This window comes from Salvelinus namaycush, chromosome 2, assembly GCF_016432855.1.
Source record: "Salvelinus namaycush isolate Seneca chromosome 2, SaNama_1.0, whole genome shotgun sequence".
Classification (NCBI taxonomy): domain Eukaryota; kingdom Metazoa; phylum Chordata; class Actinopteri; order Salmoniformes; family Salmonidae; genus Salvelinus; species Salvelinus namaycush.
Window position 1 is genome coordinate 15772980 of NC_052308.1, and position 12015 is coordinate 15784994.

Below are 12015 nucleotides of genomic sequence, written 5' to 3' on the forward strand. Positions count from 1 at the left end.
GTATGCTGGGTGAAGAACATTCAGAAATCTTTTCCAATACACATTGCCTGTGAGCATCAGAGGTGAACCAGTTGTATACACAGCTCGAGCAAGACATTCACAAGCATTTCTCTGACTACGTTCCTCCATTGAGTCAAAATAACTTCTGATTCCAGGAGGACCATGAGCTGTTGCTATCGATAAGGTGTCTGATTCATCATTTTCAACTCGAATAGTAGAGGGACTTTTGTCAGAGGTTGCTTGTTGTGAGCGCTGAGGGAACTTTATGCACTTGGCCAGATGATTCTGCATCTTTGTTGCATTCTTCACATATGATTTGGCACAGTATTTGCAAATGTACACAGCTTTTCCTTCTACATTAGCTGCAGTGAAATGTCTCCACACATCAGATAGTGCCCGTGGCATTTTCCTGTAAAGATTAGAAAAAAGTGAGTAAAATAACCCAAATATACAATGCCATGTACAGATAAATAGTTAAGCAGTTAGATTAAACAACTCCTTTGTAAGATACATGTTTTAAAATGAAACATGTATGGAAACAGGTGAATTAACACTCCTCAGTTAGCAGGCTCAAGCAAGCTAAAACCAACATGGTAGCAAAAACTAACTAGCAGAAATTGTTAAGTTAGAAATGATTTCAACACACTTTGCTGTAGTCTACTATTTACTAGTTAACAAAAAATCATGTAGGTCATATAAAATATATTCACCCCACCCAGTATTGTAATCAAACCTTACCAAAAAGCATGTAGTCCTTGGCTCAGACAGTGTAGTAGTGTGGGCTCAATAGCATCTCATTAGTGTGCAAGATCTTGAGAAAAACACTATCTGCTTTCCGAATGAAAACTAACATGACCGAACAGCGCAGATTACTGTTTGATTTGAGAAGGACACTCCTTCTCTTACTGCTTTTGATCGTTCACGTCACGAGCCATAGACCCTTGTCCTGCAGCTCAGCATAAATCAAATCCACCCATTGACTGACAGATTGCTATAACATATGTGGTTAGTGGATAGGTAAAATACCTATGTATTTTGTGATGTGATGGAAGAGTGCACTGCACATGTGATGGAAGAATGCACTGTGCATGCAGAGGGTTGCAATTCCATTGAATGATAGTTTAACCAAAATATGCCACAAGACCTAGAATTGTCTTATTTGTATACCACAAAAAAAGGTTCACTGTTATAAACTAACCTTTTTGATGAATTTAAGCAAAATTCACAAAATTCCCAGGCTTAACTTCCTTGGTAAAGTTTACCGACCCGTTGCAACCTTAGCCAGGGTAGACTAAAATGCCCTCCTGCCCTCATACTATTTGCATTAGCCTATCAGTGTGAAATGGTTGGCTGGTTATGGCACCAGTTTGTCATGGTTCAATAAAGAATAACCTCGCATTAGGCCTAGCTGTGCAATGTATGGTTTTGTATGTTGTGGTTTTTTGTTAAAAATTGTATTTTTTTGTTTATGTTTATGCTCTGTGTATAGTTGGGAGTTTGCACTAGGCTTACACGGAACCCGCGCCATCGTGCATACATTTATTTTGTCCCCTTACACCAAACGCGATCACGACATGCAGGTTAAAATATCAAAACAAACTCTGAACCAATTATATTCATTTGGGGACAGGTCGAAAAGCATGAAACATTTATGGCAATTTAGATAGTTAGCTTGCACTTGCTAGCTAATTTGTCCTATTTAGCTAGCTTGCTGTTGCTAGTTAATTTGTCCTGGGATATAAACATTAGGTTGTTATTTTACCTGAAATGCACAAGGTCCTCTACTCCGACAATTAATCCACACATAAAACGGTCAACCGAATCGTTTCTAGTCATTTCTCCTCCTTCCAGGCTTTTTCATCTTTGAATTTATATGGTGATTGACATCTAAACTTTCATAGTATTACTACACCGACCGGCAACACAGTTCGTCTTTCAATCACCCACGTGGGTATAACCAATGAGGAGATGGCACGTGGGTACCTGCTTCTATAAACCAGTGAGGAGATGGGAGAGGCAGGACTTGCAGCGCGATCTGCGCCAGAAATAGATAGGAGTTCTATTTTAGCCCTTGGAAACGCAGACGCTCGCGAGCAGTATGGGTGCAATAATTAAATAACATAGATTTCTAAATTTATTTTGCAACGCTCGCACACGCGATATGAGCAGTGTGGTCAGCCTATTAGCATAAATACCAGAATGCCTATGTCTGAGCTCCTGTCTGATATTAGCCTTAGCCTGTTAAATAAAAACATGTACATTATTATCATTTACAACAACATTTGACATTGGAGCATACATAAAAGGTTATTTTATGTGTAGTGCATTCAGAAAGTATTCAGACCCTTTGACTTATTCCATATTTTGTACTTTACAACCTTATTTTAAAATTGATTAAATAAAAATACATCTTCATCATTCTACACACAATACCCCATAATGACAAAGCGGAAACAGGTTTTTAGAAAATTGTGGTAATTTATCAAAAAAATAAATACAAATACTTTATTTACATAAGTATTCAGACCCTTTGCTATGAGACTCGAAATTGAGCTCAGGTACATCCTGTTTCCATTGATCATCCTTGAGATGTTTCTACAACTTGATTGAGGTCCACCTGTGGTAAATTCTATTGATTAGACATACACTTGTCTACATACACCTGTCCCAAAGTTGACAGTGCAGGTCTGAGCAAAAACCAAGGCATGAGGTCAAAGGAAGGCGCAGATCTGGGGAAGGGTACCAAAACATTTCTGCAGCATTGAAGGTCCCCAAGAACACAGTGGCCTCCAGTGACCTCCATCATTCTAATGCATGACAAAAAAACAACAATTTAATACATTTTAGAATAAGGCTGTAACGTAACAAAATGTGGAAAAAGTCAAGGGGTCTGAATACTTTCCGAATGCACTGTAGTCATGGGTGTTATGGAGCAAACTGACTCACAATATACTGTACCTTAAAATGATTTCTATTGGTACAATTTAATTAAGAACAGCTTAGCTTTAGAAAGAAGAGAGTTCTTTGCAATTTCAGCACATAGTCTGCCAGCCACATCCTGAGGGATAACGCAATCACTGATGCACGACCCCAATAACCAAAGACTTGTGGTTAAAAACAAAGTGTAAATGCAGGCAAATAGCTATGAAAATGTGTGATTTAAATAAATCCTTCTTGTTATGTTTAAGTTGATTCTTTATACGTTTTATATAGTTTCTCCCAGTGTGTTCTACACTGAGTGAAAAAACCCCATTAGGAACACCGTTCTATTATTGACTTGCACCCCCATTTGCTATCAGAACAGCCTCAATTCATCATGGCATGGACTCTACAAGGTGTCGAAAGCGTTTCACAGGGATGCTGGCCCATGTTGAATCCAATGCTTTTCACAGTTGTTTCAAATTGGCTGGATGTCCTTTGGGTGTTGGACCATTCTTGATACACACAAGAAACTGTTGAGTGTGAAAAACCCAGCAGTGTTCCAGTTTTTGACACTCTGAAACCAGTGCACCTGGCACCTACTACCATACCCCGTTCAAAGGCACTTACATCTTTTGTCTTGCCCATTCACCCTCTGAATGCACACACACAATCCATGTCTCAAGTGTTGAAAATCCTTATTTAACCTGTCTCCTCCCCTTCATCTACACTGATTTGAAGTGGATCAATAAGTGACATCAATAAGGGATCATAGATTTCACCTGGTCAGTCTATGTCATGGAAAGAGCAGGTGTATAATTGTGCATGCAGCATGTTAACTGCGTATGATGCTTTGATGTGAGTGTTTTTCATATAGACCCAGCCAGGCTTGACAGCAGTCTTAAGGAATTTCAGGATTGGCAGGGGCCCTCCACATCCATGGAGGGAGAGCCGAGGACCCACAGTACAGTAGCTTCCACTGTTAGCTGTCACAGCCATACAATCACCACTCACTGTCAAATCATTCAGTTGTCCTTCCCATTGTCACATTGTTTTGTCATGTCACTAGCACTGTCCCTGTGTCTCAGTTTTACATGTTGCTACTGTATCATCTTTTTTTTCATGATTTCATCCTCTGAAATGTAAAGATGGGCTTTTGTGTGCCTACTAAAGTCATCCCTGATTGGTGGGGCTATTTTTGGAGGTTCCACTGTGAAAGCTGACACCGTTTTTTGTCCAACTGTGTGTGTGTGTGCGTGCGTGTGTGTGATGCTTGGTCGAGTAAATGTGTATTATACTTGGGCAAGCATCACCTTTTACACTAGTTACCACTACATTTGTGTTCAACTGCACATATATGTTCTAATTACACTGTCATAATATACTACTACCATATAATATTTATGAATGGGTGAGCAAGAATAGCAAACTATATAAGGAGCTGTAATGCTCTGTTACATCTGCCACCACCAGGCTTCTGCTGACCAGGCTCCTGCTGCCCTGAATTGACCCACAGTACACAACTAGCTCACTCACACACCATCACTCTGTACCCTTAGATATACACTGCCCTGCCACCATTTATTATCACTAACTTCCAAAACCCAGGAGCAGGAAAGTGAGCTCACAGTCAATGACTACTGCTCAAAACAGATTTTCTTGCACAGATTTGCAAGAAGATGGCTTACTGAGTATCATGAAGTCATACAGTCTGCAATTCAGAATGCCAAACTTTGGAGTAAATGTGTGTGAGTTTGCTTTTGTGTTTCCCACGACATGACTAGAGTGGGCTAGAAACACCTTCTCAATGAGGGGAGAACCCTGTAGTCACTCTCTCCACAGGGAACCATTAACTGGGTATTTCTATAAGGAGCCTGTCAAAGAGAGAGGCCCAATGCGTTTTCTGTAAATGCTGAATTTTCCACAAGGGAGAAGGTCATGAATCTCCCCTCTAATGGAGCGGTCCAGTGGCCAAGCCCTTGCAGGAAGCTCAGAGCGGTGCTGCCTGCCCACCGTCCGCGCTTTAAAGTGGGCACAGTGTGCGAAGTAGGGCTGCAGCCTGGCTCAAACAAGAAGTTTGTGGTTCAAACAGGGCCTTGTGCCAGCTGCCCTGTGACACGTGCCACGGTGATCCCCCTCAACACCTGGCACAGTCAGATACGCACAGCCAGATACACACAGCCAGCCACCAGGCTGGTTACTAGGCTGCCACCTCTGGAAGACATCACAGAGCATTTTGAGTAATAGCTGCCGGCTATTGTATTAGTCAATATGCGCCGAATCAAATTGTATTAGTCACATGCACCGAATACAAGGCAGTTAACCCACTGTTCCTAGGCTGTCATTGAAAATAAGAATTTGTTCTTAACCTTACAGTGAAATGCTTATTTACCTAACTTAACAATGCAGTTTAAAAAATCTGGATAAGAAATAAAGTAACAAGTAATTCAAGAGCAGCAGTAAATTAAAAATAGCGAGACTATATACAGTGGGGTACCGTAACAGAGTCAATGTGCGTGGGCACCGGTTAGTTGAGGTAATATGTACATGTAGGTAGAGTTATTAAAGTGACTATGCATAGATGATAACAACAGAGAGTAGCAGCGGTGTAAAGGAGGAGGGGGGGGGGTGCAATGCAAATAGTTTGGGTAGCCTTTGATTAGATGTTCATGAGTCTTATGGCTTGGGGGTAGAAGCCTATTGGACCTAGACTTGGTGCTCAGGTACCGCTTGCCGTGTGGTAGTAGAGAGAACAGTCTATGACTAGGGTGGCTGGAGTCTTTGACAATTTTTAGGGCCTTCCTCTGACACAGCCTGGTATAGAGGTCCTGGATGGCAGGAAGCTTGGCCCCAGTGATGTACTGGGCCGTTCGCACTGTAGTGCCTTACAGTCGGAGGCCGAGCAGTTGCCATACCAGGCAGTGATGCAACCAGTCAGGTCGACTGACTGAAGGCCGGTCGACGTCACCGGCCTTCAGGCCATCGCCGATCCACTCTTCATTTTCCATTTGTTTTGTCTTTGTTTTACACACCTGGTTTCAATTCCCCAATTACATGTTCATTATCATCTGTTTTCCCCATGGTTTTTGTGCGTGATTGTTTTATGTATGTTCGGTCCGTTATTGTGGGCTCGGCATTACGTCATGTTATTGGAATATTTGAGTAAAGTTACTTGTGTTACTCATCTCTGCTGTCCTGCGCCTAACTCCTCTGCACCAGCTACACCCAGACCATTACAGAGAGGTTGTGTCCTGGTACCACACGGCCAGGTCTCAAACCTCCTCCCTATAGGTTGTCTCATCGTTGTCGGTGATCAGGCCTACCACTGTTGTGTCATCGGCAAACTTAATGAGGGCGGCAGGTAGCCTAGTGGTTAGGACGTTGGACTAGTAACCGAAAGGTTGCAAGATCGAGTCCCCGAGCTGACAAGGTAAAAATCTGTCTTTCAGCCCCTGAACAAGGCAGTTAACCCACTGTTCCTAGGCTGTCATTGAAAATAAGAATTTGTTCTTAACTGACTTGCCTAGTTAAATAAAGGTAAAATAAATAAAATGTTATTAGGACTGAGCACGCACCCCTGAGGGGCCCTTGTGTTGAGGATCAGCGTGGCGGATGTGTTGTTACCTACCCTTACCACCTGGGGGCAGCCCGTCAGGAAGTTCAGGATCCAGTTGCGGAGGGAGGTGTTTAGTCCCAGGGTCATTAGCTTATTGATGAGATTCGCTGTTTATGACTTCAAGCCTACCAACTCCCGAGATTAGGCTGGCAATACTATAGTGCCTATAAGAACATCCAATAGTCAAAGGTATATGAAATACAAATGGTATAGAGAGAAATAGTCCTATAATAACTACAACCTAAAACTTCTTAACTGGGAATATTGAAGACTAGTGTTAAAAGGAACCGCCAGCTTTCATATGTTCTCATGTTCTGAGCAAGGAACATAAACGTTAGATTTTTTACATGGCACATATTGCACTTTTACGTTCATCTCCAACACTGTTTTTGCATTATTTAAACCAAATTGAACATGTTTCATTATTTATTTGAGACTAAATTGATTTCATTGATGTATTATATTAAGTTAAAATAAAAGTGTTCATTCAGTATTATTGTAAATGTCATTATTACAAATATATATAAAAATCGGCCGATTATCGGTATCGGCTGTTTTTGGTCCTCTAATAATCGGTATCGGCGCTGAAAAATCATAATCGGTCGACCTCTAGTACATACGCCAACCAGAAGCCATGGATTACAGGCAACATCCGCACTGAGCTAAAGGCTAGAGCTGCCGCTTTCAAGGAGCGGGACCCTAACCCGGACGCTTATAAGAAATCCTGCTATGCCCTCCGACAAACCATCAAACAGGAAAAGCGTCAATACAGGACTAAGATCGAATCGTACTACACCGGCTCTGATGCTCGTCGGATGTGGCAGGGCTTGCAAACCATTACAGACTACAAAGGGAAGCACAGCCGAGAGCTGCCCAGTGACACGAGCCTACCAGACGAGCTAAACTACTTCTATGCTCACTTCGAGGCAAATAACACTAAAACATGCGTGAGAGCACCAGCTGTTCCGGAAGACTGTGTGATCATGCTCTCCGCAGCCAATGTGAGTTTGACCTTCAATATGGTCAAATCTGGAAACTATAATTTCAAAAATAAAAAATGTATTCTTTCAGTGAAATATGGAACCGTTCCGTATTTTATCGAACGGGTGGCAACCCTAAGTCTAAATATTGCTGTTACATTGCACAACCTTCAATGTTATGTCATAATTATGTAAAATTCTGGCAAATTTAATTACGGTCTTTGTTAGGAAGAAATGGTCTTCACACAGTTCGCAACGAGCCAGACGGCCCAAACTGCTGTATATACCCTGACTCTGCTTGCACTGAATGCAAGAGAAGTGACACAATTTCCCTAGTTAATATTGCCTGCTAACATGAATTTCTTTTAACTAAATATGCAGGTTTAAAAAAATATACTTGTGTATTGATTTTAAGAAAGGCATTGATGTTTATGGTTAGGTACATTGGTGCAACGATTGTGCTTTTTCCCCCCGCAAATGCGCTTTTGTTAAATCATCACCCGTTTGGCGAAGTTGAAGTAGGCTTTGATTTGATGATAAATTAACCGCATTGATTATATGCAACGCAGGACAAGCAGGTTAACCTAGTAATATCATATACCATGTGTAGTTAACTAGTGATTATGTGAAGATTGATTGTTTTTTATAAGGTAAGTTTAATTGACAGCTGTTTGCTTATGGCGGAACACAATTCATTCAATGCTGTCTTAGTGCCAGCCTCAGTCTGTGGTGGTATGTAAACAGCTACGAAAATACAGATGAAAACTCTCTAGGTAGATAGTGTGGTCTACAGCTTATCATGAGATACTCTACCTCAGGCGAGCAATAGATCGAGGCTTCCTTAGATATCGTGCACAGCTGTTATTTACAAAAATACATAGTCCGCTGCCCCTTGTCTTACCAGACGCTGCTGTTCTATCCTGCCGGTACAGAGTATAACCAGCCAGCTGTATGTTGATAGTGTCGTCGTTCAGCCACGACTCCGTTAAGCATAAAATATTACAGTTTTCAATGTCCCGTTGGTAGTTTAATTTTAATCTTCCGCGTAGGTCATCGATTTTATTCTCCAAAGATTGCACGTTTGCTAGCAGAATGGAAGGAAGTGGGGGTTTATTCAATCGCCTACGAATTCTCAGAAAGCATCCCGCCCTCTGGCCCCTTTTTCTCCGCCTCCTCTTCACACAAATCACGGGGATCTGGGCCTGTTCCCGAGACAGCAGTATATCATTCTCGTCGGGCTTGTCAGACTCGTTAAAGGAAAAAAAGGATTCTGCCAGTCCATGGTGAGTACATTTAGATGTGGTGCCTTACATACATTCCTACATGTGCGGACATCATGTGTTTATCTCAATTACATTTATTAAATTGGCCATTTGTGGTCAACTAGGTGGTAGATAATGGGGGGTGTCACATATCAGCAAGGAGGAGTTTTCTTGAGCCGGAAACAGACAAATTTTTTCTTTCTGAACCTGCCTGTATTTCAACTGCATTTCTCCTCATCTCAGTTAATTGCATCATCAGTGCATTTGAATGAACTGTAACATTAGCTGTGTTGTTGTGATGATGTCATGCCTGGCAGGCAGCAAACATGGACAGTACCTCAGACATGAAAGAGCTCCTATGAGATACTGCAGACATGTTGGCTTATTAACTATAGAGCTTGAGGCACTAGCTGTCATTATACATGTTTATGAGAGAGCCTCAATCTACACAAGTGGGATGATGCATCCAGTTTAGCCAGTGGTGAATGGGAATGTATAAATAGACAATTCTATGAGTCTCTCATTGATAATGAACCTTGGAAGCCCCTAGTGTCTGTGTAGCCCCTCCTGACTAGCCTGGCTAAATGGAGGATAAGTACATTGCAAGCCAAGGTTTGTGCTTAGGAGACAGGGAACCCCTCCTCCCTACTCAGTGTTCCTCTGGGAGTGGTAGGCTGCAAGGCTAGTCTAGTGTTGGCTGGCTGAATGACTCTGATGCACGTGCTGCATATTTCATGCCCTCCAGTCTGTGTGTTTGTGAATGAGGAGTGTGTCTCTTTTTATAGTGATGTACTGTCTACTGTCTCTTATTCCTCTGTGACCCACTGGGGCCGCACTGAAGTCTGGAGCGCCGTAGCACACCCTAGTCAGCATGCTTCTATGTATACAACAACATTGAGGCAATACAGTTGATGGATGACTAGCACCCCACTAGGAGTTTTACCTGGCTGACAGGATATAAGGTAAAAGGGGAGGATGGATAGGTGATGATGACTACCAGAACCCCTATGAAATTTGTATGAGTATTACGGTAAGAGTGAAGGTTGTATACAGTACCAGTCAAACGTTTGGACACAGCTACTCATTCCACAGTTTCTCTTTATTTTTACTATTTTCTACATTGTAGAATAATAGTGAAGAGAATAACACGTATGGAATCATGTAGTAACCAAAAAAGTGTTAAACAAATCCAAATCTATTTTATATTTGAGATTCTTTAAAGTAGCCACCCTTTGCCTTGATGACAGCTTTGCACACTCTTGGCATTCTCTCAACCAGCTTCATGAGTTACTGGAATGCATTTCAATGAACAGGTGTGCCTTGTTAAAAGTTAATTTGTGGAATTTCTTTCCTTCTTAATGCGTTGAGCCAATCAGTTGTGTTGTGACAAGGTAGGGGTGGTATACAGAAGTTACCAGCCTCAGAAATTGCAGCCCAAATAAATGCTTCACAGAGTTCAAGTAACATACACATCTCAACATCAACTGTTCAGAGGAGACTGCATGAATCAGGCCTTTATGGTCGAATTACTGCAAAGAAACTACTACTAGAGGACACCAATAAGAAGAAGAGACTTGCTTGGGCCAAGAAACACGAGCAATGGACATTAGGCCGGTGGTAATCTGTCCTGTGGTCTGATGAGTCCAAATTTGAGATTTTTGGTTTAAACCGCCTTGTCTTTGTGAGACGCAGTGTAGGTGAACGGATGATCTCTGCATGTGTGGTTCCCACCGTGAAGCATGGAGGAGGAGGTGTGGGGGTGCTTTGCTGGTGACACAGTCTGATTTATTTTGAATTCAAGGCGCACTTAACCAGCATTGTGTCACGCCCTGATCGTAGAGATCTTTTTATTCTCTATATTTGGTTGGTCAGGGTGTGACTCGGGTGGGAAATTCTATGTTCTTTATGTTCTTTATTTCTATGTTTTGGCCGGGTATGGTTCTCATTCAGGGACAGCTGTCTATCGTTGTCTCTGATTGGGAATCATACTTAGGCAGCCTGTTTTGCCACCTTAGGTTTGTGGGATGTTGTTTTTTGTTAGCTCTGAGAAGCCTTCAGAACGTGACGTTCATTATTCTTTTGTTGTTTTGTTTGGGTGTTTTGAGTAAATAAAGTATCATGAACACGTACCACGCTGCACCTTGGTCCACTTCTTCCGACGGGCATTACATATTGTTACCACAGCATTCTGCAGCGCTACGCCATCCCATCTGGTTTGCGCTTAGTTGGACTATAATTTGTTTTTCAACAGGACAATGACCCAACACACCTCCAGGATTTGTAAGGGCTATTTGACCATGAAGGAGAATGATGGAGTGCTGCATCAGACGACCCGGCCTCCACAATCAACCAACCTCCACCCAATTTAGGTGGTTTGGGATGAGTTGGACCGCAGAGTGAAGGAAAAGTAGCCAACAAGTGCTCAGCATATGTAGGAACTCCTTCAAGACTATTGGAAAAATCATTCTAGGTGAAGCTGGTTGAGAGAATGCCAAGAGTGTGCAAAGCTGTCATCAAGGCGAAGGGTGGCCACTTTGAAGAATCTAAAATAGAAAATATTTTTTGATTTGTTTAACACTTTTTTTGGTTACTGCATGATTCTATATGTGTTATTTCATAGTTTTGATGTCTTCACTATCATTCTACAATGTAGAAAATAGTAAAAATTAAGAGAAACCCTTGAATGAGTAGGTGTGTCCAAACTTTTGACTGGTACTGTACATGTATAATGTGGTTCTGAATGCCATGTTTGTGTTTGTGTGTAAAGATGAGGATGAGGAGGGTGAACACAACACTGTCCCGCTCACACCTCTGGACAGCTTCTTCTCTGACGACGACTCCCTCAAACAACAGAAGAAGAAGAAACCTAAAAAGATGAAGGAGGGCAAGATGCCCAAAGTCAAGAAGAGGAAAAAGGAGGTAAGCTGTATCAGACTGCAAACATTTTTGTGCACAATAACACACAACCTGTAAGAAGCTACAGTAGATGTTGTGCAATAAACTGTAGTAGTCTCTTGAGCAGCCATTCATATTGCCTAGGATTGAACTACAATTCAATAGTCTTCGGATTTTTGGACTATCCTCGAATCTCTTTCTTTAAACAGTAGTCTATGGTTTAGGGGCTCTTGGCACAAGTGCCAGTGTAAGCGGTGGGGTTTGTGCCATCTAGACTGGATCAGGAGGAGTTCCTGTGGTAGTCAACATGGACGGTAGGTTAGGAGTGCTAGAGCGTGTACCA

At 41.9% G+C, this 12015-nt stretch overlaps 1 protein-coding gene across 1 annotated transcript in view; it reads left to right on the forward strand.

Moving 5' to 3' along the window:
- The first annotated feature begins 11587 nt into the window (after window positions 1–11587).
- Window positions 11588–12015, forward strand: part of LOC120059418 (chromodomain-helicase-DNA-binding protein 5-like) — a 39068-nt gene continuing 38640 nt past the window's right edge. The window contains 1 exon segment of the mRNA XM_039008457.1: window positions 11588–11696. Within this exon segment, the coding sequence (XP_038864385.1) occupies window positions 11652–11696 (45 nt within the window). The 5' untranslated portion in view covers window positions 11588–11651.